The sequence below is a fragment of the Micromys minutus genome (genome assembly GCF_963924665.1).
Source record: "Micromys minutus genome assembly, chromosome: 1".
Classification (NCBI taxonomy): Eukaryota; Metazoa; Chordata; class Mammalia; order Rodentia; family Muridae; genus Micromys; species Micromys minutus.
Genome location: NC_137969.1, coordinates 172,549,131 through 172,568,944, shown reverse-complemented (window position 1 = coordinate 172,568,944; position 19,814 = coordinate 172,549,131). Strand labels below are relative to the sequence as shown.

At 46.3% G+C, this 19,814-nt stretch overlaps 1 protein-coding gene across 2 annotated transcripts in view; it reads left to right on the top strand.

Annotated features, from left to right (window-relative positions):
- RNF144A (ring finger protein 144A) overlaps positions 1–19,454 on the top strand; it is a 111,986-nt gene extending 92,532 nt beyond the window's left edge. For both annotated transcript variants that reach the window (XM_080925921.1, XM_080925922.1), the window contains exons 7-9: positions 1,965–2,112; positions 7,430–7,519; positions 15,545–19,454. In XM_080925921.1, the coding sequence (XP_080782047.1) occupies positions 1,965–2,112; positions 7,430–7,519; positions 15,545–15,676 (370 nt within the window). In that variant the 3' untranslated portion in view covers positions 15,677–19,454. The remainder of the gene's footprint in view (positions 1–1,964; positions 2,113–7,429; positions 7,520–15,544) is intronic.
- The last annotated feature ends 360 nt before the right edge of the window (positions 19,455–19,814 follow it).

The window sequence follows — 19,814 nt, the reverse complement described above, 5'->3', positions numbered from 1 at the left end:
ATGTCTTAAAATTTCCTTATGTTTGTCATACTGCACCCAACAGATTTATTTGTATAATTTGCTTTAGAGCCTGCCTTTTGTGTTTGAGATTAATCTTGGCTATATGTTAATTTACAATAATAAATTACAATGTTTATCGGGGGAAAAACAACCTTTCTCAGGGCTGGGGATGGGCTCCGTCCGTAGACTACCTGCCTATCATGAGAGAAGCGCCGTGTTCAATCCCCACCTCTGCAGAATCAGACATAGCAGCTTGTGCTTGTAATCCTACTGTTGAGAAGGAGATGACACTGAGCAGCTTCCTGAATTCCTCTCCATTTTATACATTGAGGGAGGGCCTGCCAGTTGAACCCAGAGCTCATCTATCAGATTCACTAGCTGACTAGATTGCTCTGGGGATGCCCTGTCCTTGCCCGCCTCTAGCACTGAGAGATACCACACCAACCAAGCTTTTATTTGGGTTCCGGGGATCCAAACTCAGTAGTTGTGCTTGCCTGGCCCCCACTTTTCCCACTGAACCGTCTCCCTCGTGTTTCCCAGAATCTCTTAACCTGTCACATTCCATTGGTGGATAAAACAGAACCCCATCAGGAACACAAGCCTCAGTGGACATGATCATGAGGAATGTTTGTTGCTGATTGTCAGGCATTTAAGGCTTGTGTAGTCTGTGGCCCTTTCAAATGAGGCCTGTGCCAAGATGCCTTCCAATAAGAGGTGCTGTCTGACTTCAGCAACTGTGCTCAGACACTGTCTCAAAGTGGAGCCATCTCTTTGCAGATCACACTAGATGGATGCTGTGGCTTCCAACATAGTACAGTGTGTGCCCTGGGGGGGTATGTGGCATCTTCTCTTGGCCCTTCCCATTTATTCCCCCAGATATTGTCACGAATGTCTGTCTCAAAGCACAGCCACCTTTTAAAAACTAAAAGGCTTCTGTGGAGGGTCTTGTTCAGCCCAAATACCTGTGAATTAACAATACAGGCGTATTGTCACTGTTTTTAAAATTCAGTTACTGTCTTAGTCACTGTTCTGTTGCTGTGAAGAGACGCCATGACAGAGGCAACTCTGATAAATAAAAGCATTCATCTGGGGCCGGGCTTACCATTTCACAGGTCAGTCCGTGATCACCAGTGGTGGAAAACGCACTGGCATGGGCTGGAGCCGTAGCTGACTTTTACATCCTGAGCTGCAGACAGCAGGCAGAGAGAGGGAAAGAGAGAGAAAGACACTGGGCACAGAAGAGAACTTTTGAAACCTCAAAGCCAACTCCTGGTGACACACTTCCTGCAACAAGGCCACATCTACTCTCAAAAGGCCACTTGTCTACATCTTCTTAAGCATTCCCTGGTGACTAGGCATTCCAATATAGGAGCCTATAGTGGCCATTCTCATTCAGACCCCACAGCTACTTTGCACAAGCAGGATGCTTTCCCAGCCTCACACTGAAGACGGGTTTGTAGTGGTGTCCTATAGCTGGTTTTCAGAGAAGCTAGCATCTACTGCCAGACTTAAAGCTAAAACCTATTGCACATCTATCCCAAGTCCCCAGGAAAACTGTCAGGCAAGCCTGGTAGATCTTCTGAAGCAAGTGTGTATCTTCATGTACTTGTTCGGTTTTGACACTTTTTTTTTTCCTAACAAGACGGAAGTGGATAAAATTTATTATCCACTCTTTGGAAAATCCACACACATATGAAGCCTTTGGCTTTTTTTAAAAATAGAAATCTAAATTTAGGTGTGTGCTGATGTTGCCTTTTCATTTGTTTTATTTTCCCTTATTCTAGCAGATTGACTGTATTTGGGCTATTTGTTTTCCGGAGCTTTTGTTTCTTTGGCCTTGGCATCGCTTCCTTTAGTAACAAGAGGACTGGGGGCCCTGTAGTAGAGAAGTGCCCCCGGAACAGCCCTGCTGCTGAGTTTCTCTTGATTCCTACTGTGTGACCCTCACAGTATGTCTCCCACAGCTCTGCTTTCAAGATGGAAGAGGGCGACGCGCCCATCAAACGTTGCCCCAAGTGCAGGGTGTACATCGAGCGGGATGAGGGCTGCGCGCAGATGATGTGTAAGAACTGCAAGCATGCCTTCTGCTGGTACTGCCTGGAGTCTCTGGACGTGAGTACTGTGCACGCTCACCTGGCAGCCATGGGCTGTGGATTCAGATATGTGCAAGAGGGACCACTGCTGCCCTGGGAAGCTGGGGGTCTCACTAGTGACAAAGAAAGAGCACCAGAGGATGATTCTCCTGTGTTTGTGCAAACCTTGGTTCCCTAAGGTGACATTTGGGTACCCAAGCTTGGGGCAGGCTTGGGGTTTAGCTGTGTTTTGAAGAGTGTTGGAGTATCTGCAAACACCAGAGTCAAGTTCCAAGTAAGGCAGGAAGGGTGTCTTATGGTGCAACATGACTCTGTAGCCGGTGCTGATTCAAAACTCTAGAGTCTGACCACGGGCAGAAGTACAGCATAATTTGGAAAACCATTTCCCAGTGCAACACAATCCTGAGTACACAAGGAGACCTAACTCCATTGAAACTCTTCTCAAAATACATGTCACTTCTTCCGTGAAGTTGACTTCGAGAGATAGGGTATATGTATTATCTTAAGGGCCTAAGAGGGGATTTGATGTGGTCTCGGTAATACTGGTCCTGGTAGTGAGAGCGTGGCGGGGGGGGGGGGGGGGGGGGGCGGATCCCCTGCCTATTGACCACCTCCACCTCCCAGCCTTCTGGGTGGAAAACGGATTATACATCCTTGTCTTCGGAAAGACAACCCTGCATGTTAACATTTATGGTTTTCTCCTAGTGCTTATCCATGAGCACAAGACCTTTACACTCCTAACAAAAGAGGAGGTGCTGCTCAGCTTAGGGTCGGGATGATAGCACATCATCAGGGTTGTGCTATTAACACATATTAGGGTTGTGATAACACAGTACAGACTGGAGATCAGGAACAACGGACATCTAATTCTCAGTTCAGGTGCTGGAGAACTAGCTCTGGCTGCAGATGGGGTTCCGGTGAGCTCTTCTCCCGGGACGTGCCAGGAAGAGCAAGCTCTAATCGCCCCAAAGATACTAATCCTGTCCGGGACTCCATCCTTAGGACCTCATCTAAACCCACAAAGGCCCACCCCCTGGTACCACCATAGTGGGACTTGGATGGCAGGAAGCACATTCTGTTAGGGGAACAGTGGAGTGAATGAAAGTACACATGGTAAAGCATGCTGTGCATTGGGAAATGTCTGTGCCTCATCTACATGGAAGGGAAACATATATTCCCCTTGCTGTCTGCCAAAAGAGAAGTCTCTAGCCTAACATAGCACCTTGCTCTCGTGTGTTCTGTATGTCAAGCCTCTGATGTCGCTGATTCTGCAAGGGTTTCTTGCTGCTTCAACCCCTCCCCCATCTACACACACCTTTTCTGCAGGACAGTCAGATCTGGGCTTCAGGAGGATGAACGGACAGTGTAAAACAAGGGGGCTATCCTGACCCTCTATAGCGGGGGCATAATCACCCTAGAGATCTGATTTCTCTGGAGTGACTGGCCTAGTGGAAGCAAAACCTATCTGCTCCCCATTTTCTTTCCTCAGCTACAGTCAGCTCGGTCATGTTCTAGTCTCCCCTCTCTTGCTATGACAAAATGCTTGAATCAAAAGCAGTTTAGAAAAGATTTGTTTGTTTGGTTGGTTGGTTTTTTAATTTGTTTTTATAGGAAAGTTGGGGCAGGTACTTGAAGCATCCATGGAAATCTGCTACTTGCCTCGATGCCAGCCTGGCTTACTGGGAGGGCCACTTGCTTAGAGAATGGTGCTGGCACAGTGGGTGTTACCCTCCCACCTCAATGAACAGTCAAGCCAGTGCCACACATTCAGACACACAAACCACTTTGATCTGAACCAACCCTCAGCTGGAACTCCCTCTTCGGGTGGTTCTGCTTGAGGCCAGTTCACAGTGAAAGCTGAGCAGGCGGGCATCTTTCCAAAATGATGGTACTGTGACTTTATTTTTGGAAGGGCCTGACCATACATTCTTTAGAAGAATATCCTGAAGTGGTGGATTTAAAAATCACCTGTTAAGCACTGTAGTAAGCATGTCCTGAGAAGGGTGTACATATATCTGTTCTGGATAGCAGAGCTGATTATGTTCCACTCTTTAACTTTAGTAGAAAGCCGTGTAGTACTTAAGGGCTTTGTCACAAAACTAAAGCCGAAGTGAAATCGTGTCTAAGCCCCAGAGGCCATCATTTTCTGGCATCAACTTGGTTGAATTTAAAAATTCTAGGGCATTAGAGGCACAACTGTGTGTGTGTGTGTGTGTGTGTGTGTGTGTGTGTGTGTGTGTGTGTGTATTTGTAAGGATGAGGATTAAACTGAGACGGGAAGCCCCACTCTGAATATAGGTAGATGGGTGGCTCTGTTCCCAGGGCTATGGTCCCAGATGAAATGAAAATGAAAAAGAAGTCCACCAGCAAAGCACCAGCATCCATCTCTGTGTGCTCTGAGATCTGCCTATATGTGAACAGGCAGCTCCCCCTGCCGGCTATACCTCCCCTGCCATGATGGACTGCATCCTCAAACCACAAGCCCAAATAAAACCCATCCTTTCTTATGTGACTTCTGGTCAAGTGCTTGACCACAGCAAAGAGTGAAGTAACAGTGCAGACCATATGTGAGCCTCCAGGTGCATACGAAAAGCTGCCTTCAGTATGTAGCGGTTGTGCTCAGTAGGCCTGTTCCGTACCTGCCCAGTTACCCTCTGGTGGATGGCAGGCAGTTGTTCCTAGCATCAGTATGGTGGAAACCTCAGTTGGGCATTCCAAGAGGAGAAAGCTCACAGCAGGTGCAAGTGTCCAGATACAGTTGTGGCAGCCAACATCATGGTCTTCAGGGCCCAGGCCCTCTGTGATGGGTCAACTTTATGTAATTTGTACTTTACATGAAGACTTGCATCTGGACATGTCTGTGGAGAGGTTTCTAGATGGGGTTAACTGAGGTGAAACGTGAGCTGAAGTCCTCCACTGAACAAGATGGGGGAGGTGAGTGGTTGCAATGTGACCAGCTGCCTCAAGCTCCTGTATGAAGCGATGCTTCATAATGCTTCCAGGGTATGAGCCAAAATGACCCCCTCCTGAAGTTACGTCATAACAAAGGAAATAGCTAACATACTGCCAGGCCGGAAATGCTCTGGCATGCAACAAGGGCACATCCCACAGAGAGGGCAGTTTTTGATGGGTGTGAAGTCCAGCACACAGAGTAACATGGGATGGGGGTGGCTGGGAACATGAAAGTTGAGCAAGAATTTGTTCACCTGCCAACGAGAACAAGGGATGTTGAAGCTAGCAGTTACAAAAGAACCGGACACAAAGAGGCCCGATGGGGCTGTGTGACCTTGAAGGCTTTGACCTCCCTCCCTTTGCCCTGGATACCTGGCAAAGCAACCGTACAAGGACAGATTGGATCAGAACCCCTTACAGAGTCTGGAAAGTGAGCTTGCCCCTCTGCCTGTGGGTTGATATTATTCCCAGAATTGTTAGGATCAAACCCTGGACTTCGGCATCCTCACAACCAGTCTTAGCTGCCCAGCCTCAATACCCCAGTTAAGAAGCAGAGAGATTTATTCAGTGTGGTCGTGTTGGGAGGAAGAACGGGTAAAGGAGTCCAGTGACCCTGTCCTCACCCCCATAGGCTCCTCTTCCAGGTTTAGGTTTAAATAGAGGGCAAGATATAATAAGACACTAGCAGCCCTGGCCGAGGTTGGTCTCAGCTCTAGGCTCTGCTACAAGGTAGCCTGAGAAGTTGTCAGAAAGTTGGTTGTGAACTTTTCCTGAGAGTGACAACCGGGGCCTCCTTTTGTCTTGGGCTTCTGCCTATTTCTTCTCTCGAGTCTCCTGGGAAAACGGCAAGTCCTTGGAGTCCATTTTTTTAATAGTCTTATTGGCTGGCATAAAAGCTAGCATTGAAGGCGGGTCCCGTTATTTCAGAGCTGGGAAGGCAGAGGCAGGGGGATTCCTGGAGCTCCTTGGACAGCCAGTCTAGCTGAACTAGTGAGTTATGGGTTCAAGCTACTGGTGTCCCAAGTGTCTGTCTTGAGAATATTTCTGCCTCTGTCAGAGTGGTCACACCGTCTGTGGGGGTGTGGTTGGGATGTTTTCATTTGCCACAGGCTATGTAGGAGGATTGGATGACCAGTACCCACTTTCAAGGGTGGATATTAGTAAAGACTCTAAAGTAGCTGATGCCCTGTGGCTCGATGTGTGCTTTAGGAAAGGACTTCAAAGCCTTTCGAAGAGCCACAGAATAAGATGCTGTGATAGGCAGATTGGGAAAAATGAGACAAGCGCACTTAAGCTGTTCTCTGGGGTAATGTACTGTTAACATCGATGTGAAGGAAAAGGCAATTAAGACTCCAAGAGGAGAGCTCTCCTCGGGCAGAAGTGGCCAGATGGAGTTGCAGCAAAGACACATCTGGAGCTAGAAGAGGCTTTGAGCTCACCTGTCCAAGGAGGATGCGACAGCTGCCGGGCTTCTGCTTGCAGTGGTCATTGCCCAGAGCTGCATCGGAAAAGCTGGGTTTACTGCCACACTGCCAAATAGTCAGACCATGGGGGGCTGGACCTTACGACAGAAAACTCCAGAGTGGTTCCCCTTTCAGCATGAGAGGCAGACTTGGGTTCATTGTCCCCCAGGGTTGATCTGAGGGGTAAGAAGTTAGTGGGTGGTATATCAGGCTTTTCTGGTTTTCTTGTCCTTTCAGTAGTTATATTAGACCCCATGGTTACTCTTAAAATGAAGCTTCCTGATGGTGGCCTTGGTTAAAGAACAGATGGTATTTACCTGTTGGGTGCTGTTTCCTGCCTGTGACAGGCAGGGCTACCTGTGTGTGAAGTTGAGATGAACACCCATCCCTGGTACTCAATGGTACTGATACAGAGTGAGGTACATTGAGTGATTGTCCTCACAGGGACTAACCAGCATAAAGAACAGCCCAGGAACCTGGCAGTCTGGTGGTGACTGTCCTGAGAATGTGAGGTAGGGCCTTGTGGAGGGAGACAGGGACCAGACGTTCATTGTGCTCTGTGAAAGGATCCCTGCTCACTCTAGACAGGTGGACATTTTGTGGGTAGAGGGTGGTTGCTGGACTAAGTCTTGAATAAAGGGAACCATGGCAGTGTTCTGAGCTGAGGAAGGACTGGCCTGATGAGCAGCTGTTCCTGTATTGTCGGATTAACACAGGCAGGCCCAGAGGAACTCTGATCTTTCTCCTCGTTCTTCTGTGTTGGTGCAAGCTCCAGAGGCAGCCTCTGGAATCTGTACTCAAACTCTTGAAGGCTCCCTCTATACAGACTGTGTATCTGGAAAGGTGAAACAGACTGAAGTGTTCGAAAGATGGGAGTCTCAGTCCAGCTCTCACTGTAGACCTTTCTCTGCCCTTTCACAGGATGACTTCCTTCTGATACATTATGACAAGGGCCCCTGCCGCAACAAGCTGGGCCACTCCCGGGCATCAGTGATCTGGCATCGGACACAGGTGAGAGGCTGCCCATCTGAAACTTTGATATCATGGAAAATGTGTGTGTGTGTGTGTGTGTGTGTGTGTGTGTGTGTGTGTGTGTGTACGCATGTGTGTTTGTTTTCTAGAAGATGAGTGTGTATATGTGTGTGTCTTAGAAGATGAATGTGTGTGTTCTAGAAGATGAATGTGTGCATTCTAGAAAAAATGAGTGCGTGCATTCTAGAAAATGAGTGTATTCTAGAAGATGAGTGTGCATGTATGTGTATTAGAAGATGAGTGTGTGTGTGTTCTAGCAAATGAGTGTGTGTATGTGTGTATTCTAGAAGATGTGTGTGTTCTAGAAGCTGAGTGTGTGTTCTAGATGAGTATATATATATATGTGTGTGTGTGTGTGTGTGTGTGTGTGTGTGTGTTCTAGAAGATGAGTCTGTGTGTATGCGTGTGTCCTAGAAGATGTTTGTGTGTGTCCTAGAAGATGAGTGTGTCTGTGTTTGTGTGCGTGTCCTTAAAGACTTGCCACCTGAAAGTGATGCTGATGGTCCTGGCCCGGTGTTCAGAATCCCTTGTACTTAATGAGGAGCTGTCCTGAGAGAGGCAAGCAAGTTGCTAACAGGAAAGGATGGTGGGCAAGTAATGGGACGTTTCTGCTGTCTGTGCTCTAAGTTGCTCTTATGTTAGCGGATTCAGCAGTGTTGAGTTCTGTGTTGAGTGGTATTTGTCACATGTATGCCAGGCCCCTTTGGGAGTTGGAGCGACATCTCTAAGACGTTATATAGAGCCTGCTATCTATTTGCAGGCGAAAAGTACAGGGATGCTGAACCAGCATTCTCACCCACAGAATAAATCATCTCCGGAGTGAGGGGCAGGGATGGGGTCTTAGATGGAGTGGGTGGGAAGGTTCTTTATGGGTTAGTAATACTTCTGAGTGTCAAGGAGTACACCTATGTGTAAGCTGCTCAGGGTAGAGAGGAGATGGACAGGGTAGGTGCTTGGATCATGGAAGGACAGAGGGGGACGGGGAGTACAGAGTTAGTTTGGGATTTCAGCAAGACCATATCTCAGGTGTTTGCAAGGCCATGGACTGTATTCATGTTGAAGTTGGTTGCTTTGAGAGGGTTAGGAGAGTGGGGTCTGCAGTAATCCCTAGTTGCTGTGGAAGGGGCTTCTTTCACAGACTTTCTCATGAATCCTCTGAGAACACTGTGCCAATCCATGTGACAGAGACCCATTCTCAGGGTGGTAGCCTAGAGTTGGGAGCAGAACTTACGGCGACCACCTCTTCTTAGGACTCATTACTACAAGTTGACGAAGCTGGAATCTCATGAGTGTGATGTCTGCAAGCAGGGCTGAGGGGAAGGGCTTGTAATCTGTGCCTGCAAAGTGTTGCTTAGGAGTAGCTACTGCTGCTCCCAGGGGCTGACCAGGCTTAATACCTCTGCTCATTCAGACTGTAGTGGGGATGGGACTTGCTTTGGAGTTCTATGCTTTTCAAGTAGCATCTACTATGAGCATCCATGTGGGAGAATGTCACTCAAAATTGTAGGCTTGTCCTCATGGATATGCTAGCTTCTGTGTGATGTACAGCATTTCAGAGACACATGGGCTACAGGTGAGGGGACATGGCACATCAAAGATTACATTTGGTTGGAGGTAGACCAAAAGCAATGAGCAAGCCTGTGCTCAAGGATAGGGAAGGCCATCACAAAAGTGATATGAGTATGTAGGGAGCAGAAGTGAAGGGCAGATGTGGCATACATGAGGGAGACTCTTTGTGGAAGGCCTTTCCTCCATCCCCCGTTCATTTGCAAGCAAAGCTGGGTCCTGTGTTTGGGCCCTGCTGCTTTCAATTTTATCCAAACCTAACACAGGACAGACTGCCCATGACTCCAAAAGATCCCTTTATTCCTGGAGTTTGCCTGCCTAGAGAGGCCCTGTTCCCCTACCAGCCTCCTGTTTCTGGATCCCGCAGCACCTGCCCATTTCCTCTTTGGACAGGATCCCCGCCTTAGCCCTGCTTCCAACAGACTTGTTAATGATGTTGAGAGACAGAGCTTTATCATCTTCCATCAATATCTTCGTGACATTTTTATTGAGGGTTTGCAGAGCACACAGTGTTGTAAGAGGGAAATTCAGGAACCTAATCTAGACTAAGCAGGGGTCTGGGGCCACATCTTTTCTTTATCTGTTGTGGGCTAGGCATAAAACCTGTGCTCTCCTGAGTCTGTATAGCCTTCCTCTTTACTACTCTCTGCTTCATGGCCCTGGCCAGCTCTGAGGTGCTACTTGCACTCAGTGAAGCCTATTGAGGCCTTGCGTCTGACAGGAATATGTGACATCACCTCCCCTTCTCGGGAAGAGGGTGCACCGTCACCATGCCTGCTGCTCTCACATCTGCCTTCCCTACTGCACCCTTCATCTGTCTTGCATGTTGAGGTACATCACCCTGTCCTCAATGTTAGGGTTTGCTCGCCCTTGCAGAGAGATGCTTCAGAAATGGTTGTCAGATGAGGTGACACTTTAGCTTGAATGGTTGTGTTGCTTCCTCACAGGGTCCCCAGACTTCCTCCTCTGCCTGGTCTTACTGCTTCTCTGCCACCATCCTTCTAGCTCGCCGCTGCATCGCTGGTCACACCCTCCCACATGGGATGCTTTGAACAAAATCCAGCAACCCTGAAGAGTCCAATCTAGTCTGTTTATAGGCTAGAATCCAGGGGTTTGTGTAATAGTGCAAGGAAGCAAGGACATACCTATTGATTAACCTGGCTAGAAGACTGGAGTTTAACAGAATGAAGCAGGGGTGGCAGTGGTAGCAGGTGGGGGTGGGGGTATTGATATATAAGACCATGTGTTCTGCAGGTTACAACTTGGAAAAATGAAAACCTTAAAGGATGAGAAAGTGTGGGCAGAGAGACTCAAATGCCATGGGGCAACATCAGGAAGAAGCATTTGGCATGCATCTGACGGTAGTTGGGATCAGACATGAGTTGGGAAGGGAGAGAGCAGATGCTAAGGACAAGCTAAGGCTGCATTGTGACCCCACCGAAGGTTTTAGAGTCCCAGAATAAAATGCTCCAAAGGTCGGACTTAAAGATCTCCCATATCGCATTTAGCAGGAAATGCCAGGCTGGAAGCCTCTGGAAGCCTTTGAAAACCAGATGTCCTCTACTTCTCCTTTCTCCTACTCATACCCATTGAGTCCATTTTGTAAGTCTCTTCCAGTTTTGTATCTTGCTCCCAGAATTTTTAGAGCACTCGGCACATAGCACCTCTTGAGGGTGGGCTTTTGACTTTGATTGGACATCCACAGGTGGACATATGCAACCTTCTGAAGGTAACTGAGTACCCACTGTCTGCAAAGACAACAGCTAAAGTCCTGATATCAACCCATCAATCCAGCAAGCAGGTCAGGTGTCCTTCTTACCATGGATGTGACAACTACTGAGAATTTCATGAGCATTGGGATTCCAGGGATGTCTCTGCTCAGGGCCGTGGTCTGCTCAGACCTCCATGATATCAATGACAGTCCTCAAGTATAACACACTGTGACTACAGTCTTTGAGAATGTTGTCTGCGGTATGAAATACGTTGGTTTTGTCAGTTCCTGCTTCCTTAACCTTCTTTTTTATAGTTTGGTGATGTCAGTGGCAGATTTTGAGGCTTTGTTTATTAGAGACATTGCAGCTAGCTTTTCATCAGTTTTCTGAGCATAAAGTATTGCACACTAAACGCATTCGTCTCCGCCCCCTTGTCAAATGCTCCACTGTGGGAGTCTTTTGGGGGCTATTTTATTGGGATCTTATATTTGCCACCATTCCAACCTTTATTTCTCCCCAATCCGTTCCAACCCCCCAACACTAGGTAGGAGAGAAAGAAGGTTAGAAGGAAAGGGGGTACAGACTTCTTTAGGGTACATTCTGCTGATAAGGGGCATCAGGTTCCTTGGGGGCAAGTCTAATCTTCATCGTCAGGATGTCTCAACCAACAACTCAGGAATCCAGCAATAACAAAAGCATCAGCAAAGAGCAGCAGCTGTCACAGAGTTTCTTGGGGCTCTCACATTTATACCCTTCCCAGACTCCCCAGAATTAAACTGTTTGCAGCTGTCAACTATCCCACACCCCTAGAGCTCGAGACAATCATAGTTAGCTGCCGTAGACAAATGGAAGCAGACCCATATCCCACATGTGGGATTAAAAAGCAAAACAAAACATAATCACATGACACGACTAGGTTTTTAAAAAAACAAAAATTCTCACTCCACTTCACTCATACATTACATACTATGAGGTTTTTTAAAAAAATCCCTTTTCTTGTAAAGGTTTTGTTCAACTTACCTTGTCCTGAGTTTGCATGCGCATGTGCGCGCGCGCGCACACACACACACACACACACACACACACACACACACTATTCTGGGTGACAAGGTCTTCTGGGAAGATAAACAGGACTGGAAGGCAGTAGTGTCTGGGAAGGCTGTGGTGCTAGTTGCACACAGAAAAACATCTTATGAGCTAATAACTGAGTCTCAGTCGTTCATGATTGCTGTGCCCAATATGCTGCCTTCTTTCGAACATTTATCATAAACCCCAGTGCTGGGGAGTCTCTACTGACTTTGCTCCATCATCATCCCAGACACAGGCTGAAACACAGAAGAGGTGGACACTGCTCTTTTTTTTTAAATCACTATATGGGTTTCTGCCAGGAGAGTCTTCTCCAAGTTCCCCCTTTTCTTGTGAGCAGCTAAGAGGGTTTAGTCCAAACAGGATGCAGACTTCATCTCAGATCATTAGGCCAGCCAATTTCTGATTGCGTGTTCACTTGTGTATGTGAGGATGTACACCCTCACTCTCAGCTAAAGAACTGGAGTTTCTGTAAAACTGCTTGATAGATACCAGGATGACCATGTGAGAGGCTGGAACAATACTGAGGCCTTTGGAAAAAAATGCTGGGTCCTAGATTTTGCCTGTGTAAAATGAGAACACAGAAAGCTGGATAGAGCATTGCACATCTGTAGCCCCAGCAGTAGGAAATGGGAGAAAGGGTCTTGATGGCCACCCAGCCTAGCCCAATCTGTGTTCTCAGGTTTAGTGGGAGACTGTGTCTCAAAAAGAAAAGGTTGGAGAACAGCCAAGAAAGAAACCCAACTTGTGCTGGAGACCTCCACACATGTGCATACGTACCCACACAGTTGGCACACACCCAAACAAGTTTTTCTAAATTGAGAACTTTGGGCTGCATTTCAATCCAAGGACATGGATTCCTTTATTGGAATTGTTCTGATCATCTTAGGCCTAGTTTCGCTGTGCAACAAGTGACATTTAAAATTCTTTGTTCGCTTTTCCATAGCTTCCTTTTCTCCCTTTCTTTCTTTCTTTTTCTTCCTTTCTTTTTCTTTCTTTCTTTCTTTCTTTCTTTCTTTCTTTCTTTCTTTCTTTTTCTCTCTTTTCTTCTTCTTCTTCCTCTTCTTCTTCTTCTCCTTCTTCTCCTCCTCCTCCTCCTCCTCCTCCTCCTCCTCCTCCTCCTCCTCCTTATTATTATTATTATTGGTTCAACTGGATCATCATCCCAGGACATCTGTTAGCAGGGAGACTGGGATTGTTCACAAAACTTGTGTTCTGATATAACTGTATTGGCTCATGAAACTTATGTGAAGGAGGCTTGTTGTCCTGTTGCCCTCAGTGAATGCTGAGGTCACCGTGTATGTAGTGAATGATCCTCTCAGGAACCTGGACCCATCCCTCTGCCACTGATATGGTCTGTCCACAGCCTGACCATTGAGGTGTGTTCATGGAGAGACTTTTTTTCTGTGTCACTCACTTTTGTCACTCACTTTTCTCCTTCTGATGATTTCTGCATCTGCCAGGAACCAACTGGTAGTGGCTTGATGGGTCAGCTTACCAAATAGCAAGTAAATACAGACAGGGTAGGCTGAAGAGCTGAGCTGAGGTGGTGTCTTGCTGGTAAGAATGTGAACCGTGTGGTGATGGATTTGACTGTGGAGGATGTGTGGCTCCTTCAGTCTTCTGCCAGCTGGGGTTATCAGGAGCTCCAGAGGACCTCTGGTGACTTCACTGCGCTTTGGGACCTTAAAGCTAAATGTATGTGTTTGTGTGTGCACCTGAGTGTAGATGCCTGCAGAGATAAGGGGAAAGCGTCAGACTCCTTAGAACTGGGATTACAGGCATTTGTGACCTGTATTGGTGCTAGGAACCCAACTCAGATTCTCTACAAGAGCAGTGTGCTCCTAAGTGCTGAGCCGTCTCTCCAGCTCCCAGGGCATGTATGTCATTTTTAACATGTCACCTGACCTGTTTGGTGGGATCCCACTAACAATATTTTGTTTCTGAAAGGAGGCTCAGCAGCAGCAGAGCCTCATTTACAATTGGGAATGTGATCTTCTTTGTTTATTTATAAATGTGGGCATGCACATGGTGTCTGTACACATGTGGTTTGTTTCCAGGAACAACTCCACTAAAAAAATTCCTTGCTTTACTTGTGTTTGAAACTTCACCATATAGTGGGCCTTAGAGATCATTTATTATATCCAAAGTTGAGAAGAGACTTGAGGGATTCATGCACTTATCATCTTGAGCACTAGGTGGCAGTCAAACTCCATGTTCAGCTTTTCAGTAGGAGGAATGTGGCTAATCTTAAACAAGGATAGGGAAAAAGAGGACCGGCCTTGTTTCAATTGAAACAACCCCACGGCCTGGTGTAGGTGTCAGTAGGTCTGTGTTTAGGCCTTATTGCCTAGGGGGAAAATGAGGTTTTTTTTAAGAAAAATAAAAAACATCCATGTTAGGTTTTAAATTACAGAAGAGCAAAGCTAGTTCATTGCAGTGTCTGATGTCCCATGACCCTGCCATTATAATTCCTTCATTGGAAAAGTCCTGTTCTCACCCTCTTATACATTAACCACCCGAGAATCTTTGTCATTTCATTCACTTCCTGTCCTCTAACAAAGGTAGGCCTTTTTCTTGGATGACCTTTACCCAGAGCTGAACCCACTTCTGCAAGGTTTATTAGCCTTTGATGAAATCTCAGTCTTTCTATTCGACAGTGTTCTCCTCAGTGTCTAGATCTCAGGTGTCATTGTTTATGTAGCAGCCAGCCATGATCTGACCAAGGATAATGGTTTCTCAGGGAGAAAAATAAACCAGCGTTTGGTTGGGTAGAAAGGAAGAAAGATGGGCCCATCGATGATTGTTAGAGAAATAGATCTATGAATGAATGAGTAGTTGGTGGATGGATACATGCATGGCCCATGGATGATTAGATAGGTGAGTGGATGAATGAACGAATAGATGAATGGTTAGTTGAATAGATGAATTCATGGGATTGACAAACTGTATGGTGAAATGGTAGATGGATATGTGGATGGATGTATAGATGGATTGGTGGGTAATGCTGGGTTTAGGTTGATGCTCAGGTGGTACATGATTGGACAGTAGAGAGTAGACAGGGACAGAGTTCTGATAAGGAGAGGAGGTGGAGAAAGGGAGATTAAGGAGGAGGCAACATGGAAGCAGACGTGGATGTTTCTCTTGGAACATCTCTGCATAGATAAGGTTGTTATAATTATTTCTAAGGGTTTCTATGGGTCGATTTATCTTATCTAGGTGGACAGTTTATATCTTTGTCAGTTGATGGTAATAGTATTGTGAAGAGGGATTGTGGATTGAGAATTTAGCATATAAGCCTGTTTGATAAGTTAACGATTGCAGAGTCATGTTTTTACTAGGCGGTGGAGAAAAGTGAGTGAAAACAACACACTGGGGGCTGTCATAGGCCACACGGAACAGAAGTAGCAGGGGCAGGTGGAATGAACGATGCTTGAGTTTTAGAGGTGGTATGGAGCCACTAAGATAGAGAAACAGTGCCATGTGGCCCTACCAGAGCCGGCACTAGCACCAGATGAAAGGTTAAGCTACCATTCAGTATTTACCACAACAGGTGGGTGCTAATTGACATGGTTCAAACTTCAGCTAAACAACCTGCAGACCAGCCCTTCCTCACTTTTCTTCTTTGTTTTCTTTTTAGGTTGTGGGGATTTTTGCTGGATTTGGGCTCCTGCTCTTAGTGGCCTCTCCTTTCTTGCTCCTGGCCACGCCTTTTGTACTTTGCTGCAAATGCAAGTGCAGTAAAGGTGACGATGACCCATTGCCCACCTAGAAGATGGCATGATGCTGGAACAGACCCCTTTCTCGGGACGTGTGGCTTCCCTATCTCTTACCGCCCCTCACTAAACATGTTCTTTGCCTTATGTGCCCCCATTGAGCTTCAGTGTCCAGCTTGCTGCAGAGATTTCAGGGATGATGCCAGCAAGTGGGCAGAGGCCCAGGTGTGGTCTCCTGGGTGCTGCTGAGGCACGGGACGCAGAAGTGGGTGGGGGCCATCCCACAGAGTCGTTCTGTGTCTGCAGACCTGGCTGGAGGTGGCATCAGCTGCACATCAGGCAGTTTTCTTCCCCTGGCCATAGACTGGAAATGTCCAGTGGGAGTTCCTGAGACCCACTGGGACAAAGGGACACTTTGGCTTCAAGATGGCACAGCGTTGTCAGTAGAAGTCTTTAAAAATGAATACTCTTCAGCCAGCACCTGAATATCCGACTTGAGAAAATCACCCTGTTTGTGACAACTGTTTTTATTCCTAAAGGCATTTAGTAAAATCCTTTTTAGAAGGCTTATCCCCCCTGTCAACTGAGTAGTGAAAAATCAATAAGGTGCGTATAAACCATCCTATGCCTTTTTTCGAAATGTGCGTTTTATGAAGTTATAGATAAATCTTTTCTGGCCTGACCATTTTTTTCAGGAGCTACAGAAAGCCTTATGCACACTTTGTGTTTTTCTTGGAACCTGCTGTAATCAGTTTTTGAATGCTGTGAGCTGTGTACCGTCACCCACATGGACCCCGTGTCATTGCATTTCCTTGAAAACACTGCTCCATTTGAGGGATCTTCCTGGGCTCTCATTGTTGCCCTCTGCCCAGCTCAGCTCACAGGGCGCATCCCTTCAGCCCTCTTTCTCCCGGTGGCATCAGATGCCTTTGAAGACCTTTAAACCAGATGTTTTCCTCTGAACTCATTTTACAAGTGACTCTCTCTTGATTTCTTGCCCCACTTTTTACGTAGGCAGCAAGGAGACCGCATCATCAATCCCTGGGGAACTCTGGGAGGGTGGGTTGGAGCTTTCTGAAGTCTATGCTCTGTTCAAATGCTTTATGTAATTTGAAAAACCATGTGACTTACACAGTGAGAACCTTGTCATTAACCAGTTTGTTCCTGGTAGGAGGAGAAGGAGAAAGAATGGAAAATGTAAAAAGGAAGGAAGGAAGAGAGGGAGGGAGGGATCCTTCTGCTTCACTTAATTATTCTGATGTGCAGAGTTTGTAAATTGATCCTTCCCTGAGCTATGTGATGGTTTCCATGTCAACAGAGATCGAGTTAATACGAGGGCACAGGTATTCCATGAATTGACTCTGAAAATAAGAAGAAGTGCTTTCCTTTCAGATTTGGCTTTCCAAGTGCAGTGTGCTTCCCCGAGCAGGCTAGAGATGTAGAGGTTTGGGGGGGAGGGGATGGCTGGTCTGAAGGCTTATTAAGCACACTACAAAGGACTAAAGCATCTCGGCCATTTGTCTACTGCAGGCACATCTTTAGTCTGTGTGACTCCACACTTATGGGTCGGTGTCAAGCCCTAGCAGACATTCCCTGCAGAGAACTGACTTCATTTTCTTTATTTTTAATTGACAGTAAGTAACTGAGGTAAAATGGAATGAGTGGTCTCTCACCCTCTGGTACTGATTTTCTTTATTAAGCTAAAGTCATTTAGAAGTTCAGTCCTAATCAAAACCACACTCAAAAAGTGCCGCCCCATAGTTGCAAATTAGAGGTGTGACTTCTTCTGGGTGAAGCCTGGGCCTCTGTGGAGAGAAACAGGTCAGTAGCTGAGATTTGAGACCTCAAGGCTAAAATTTGAATGTGAAAGTATCCAGCCACCACCCCTTAAAATGACTGTCAGGAGTTTCAGCAGTCCTGGGCTCTGGTTCCTTCCTGCCTTGCCTTGACTACTATTGTCTGATCGTTGTTCGGTGACAATATGTTTTTGCGGTGGGGGTGACTGCAATTCAGGCTGCTTAATTAAAGATGGGGTCATATTTTGTCTGGGAGAAGTCTCTGGATGTTCACATACCTCTGTAACCCCACCTACTCTCACACAGCAACCTACAGTGGGCTTCCTAAGCACAGGGCTAGACATAGGTGGGACCCAGAGGGACACTGGGACCAAAGAGGTGTGGTCAGAGTATCCTGTCTGCCCTGAGTCTTTGTTTCAAACACACTTAACTCAGTTGGCTTTAGTAATAAAACCTAACTTGTCTGTTACCGGTAGAAACACCAGCAAGGTCACATTGAAATATATAAACTTGTGTATTTTTCTCCATGGGGGTCGTTTTAGTAGAGGCTACCACATGAATTTATTATGGACATTCAGCTTGAGCCAGGTGTGACATGAAATGCACATGGAACAGTTGATATGGCCCCGATTCAGCTGGTCTCTCTGTCTGTCCTAAGAAGCCCGAGGGGCTCTGTGATCAATCATAGCCTCATTTCCGTTGCTCAGTGTGGTTCATCAGAACCGAAAATGGAGTTCTCTGAGACAGACTGTTTTCCAGATGGAAGAAGACCTGGCCTTGTGGAGAATGGTTGCAGTGACAGGCATTGGAGCTAGTCAGTGTGGCTTCACCGAGGACTTGCTGGTTGGAGAGTTGTCTAAGGCTGCTGGACAGCTGACTTGCTACAGTCTTACTGGGTGTGCTTATCTCTGCCAAACTCAGTGCTGCACCTTGTGGCCCAAGTGGTGGGGCTTCACATTCTCTCCTAGAGTGAGGCCTGCAGAGGACCAGGTGACAGCTCCTTGCAGGGACAGATTTGGGTTTCATGAGTTATAGCAGACCTCACTTCCCAGGAGAAGCTCAGACTGTGGAGCCAACACTCCCCCATCCCCCACTCATACCTATCTTGAGGAGAACAAATTCCCTTTATAGTGTAATGGTCCCTAAAGCAGATGTGAGACTCTGGCCAGTTCCCCATTGAACACAGTGCACATGGGAGAGACTTGAAAAACTGGCTTCAAGGTGAAATTATCTTTTCCATTGGAGTTAGAAAGAGGAAAGGTTATTTTATGAATTAGTAGAGGAGAGTTTCCCTTGGTAGTCTTTAAAAAATTAAGAGATTGGAAAAAGCAGGGAGGACTTATTTTGTATACTTCTCAGATTTCCGCTGATTAATAAATGTACTTGTGAATATATATGTAAATCACAATGAAGTTATCAAGGGAAACCATTTTGCATGTTTGCCCTTTTATGAAGGTTTCCTTAAAGAAAATAAATACCAAAGCTTGTTTCTCCCTCACAAGGAACCCAAACCCTTATAATGTTAAATGAGGTGAAGAAATTTGGCTATTGCCAAAAACTTAACCAGGAGGGAAGGGCTTATGTTCAAACAATCACTGATGCCCTGCGACTAGGGGAACCCATCGTTTTGGTAGTTTGAAACACCATGGTCTCCAGCCTTCCTGATTTGTATAATCCTGTCTTCCAAGTTCCCAGGGCCCTTCAGTTAGGTGTGGCATTGTGCTACGTGCCTGACTTTTCTTTTGTACTTTGCTTACCTGGCCTTGGGTGTGTTTTAATCTTGTATAAAACCATGCATGTGTCAGTCGTGCCCACGTGCACACGTATGCATTCTGTATTTGACAAATGGTGGTCAGACCAAACAAACGAACAAACAAAATAAGAAAATTGCGTTTGTGGTTTTGCAACGTGAGTACACTTTGTACCACTAACACTGTGATGTACAAGAGCTGTCTGAATGCCTTTTGATGTTGTGATTTGTACTTTAGAATCCTATGGAAACATTTGATTTATAATTTCAATACATATTTTAAATGTATTGTGTCTTATGTAGTCTGTCTCCCCCTTCAGAGGGATATCTTTTTAAAGGCATTTTGGCTGGAATACAGGTGATTATTTTGTAAATCCTGCCTGGCTCCATCTTTTGTAGCTGCTTCCTTGACTACCCTGGAGGTTGGATAAGGAATCCAACTGGTGGCGAGATGGGAGGAGGAGCAGGTAGGAAGGAAAGAGGGGGATCTTGCCAATGGAACACTGCATGTGTGTTCAGAGACTGTTCATCACTGTGACAATGTAGACAACAGAAACAATTTAAGGGTTTATTTTTGTTTCCTGTTTGAAGATCCCAGTTCCTTACAGTGGAAAATAGAGGGCAGATTCCCTAGAGCTGTGACTCTTT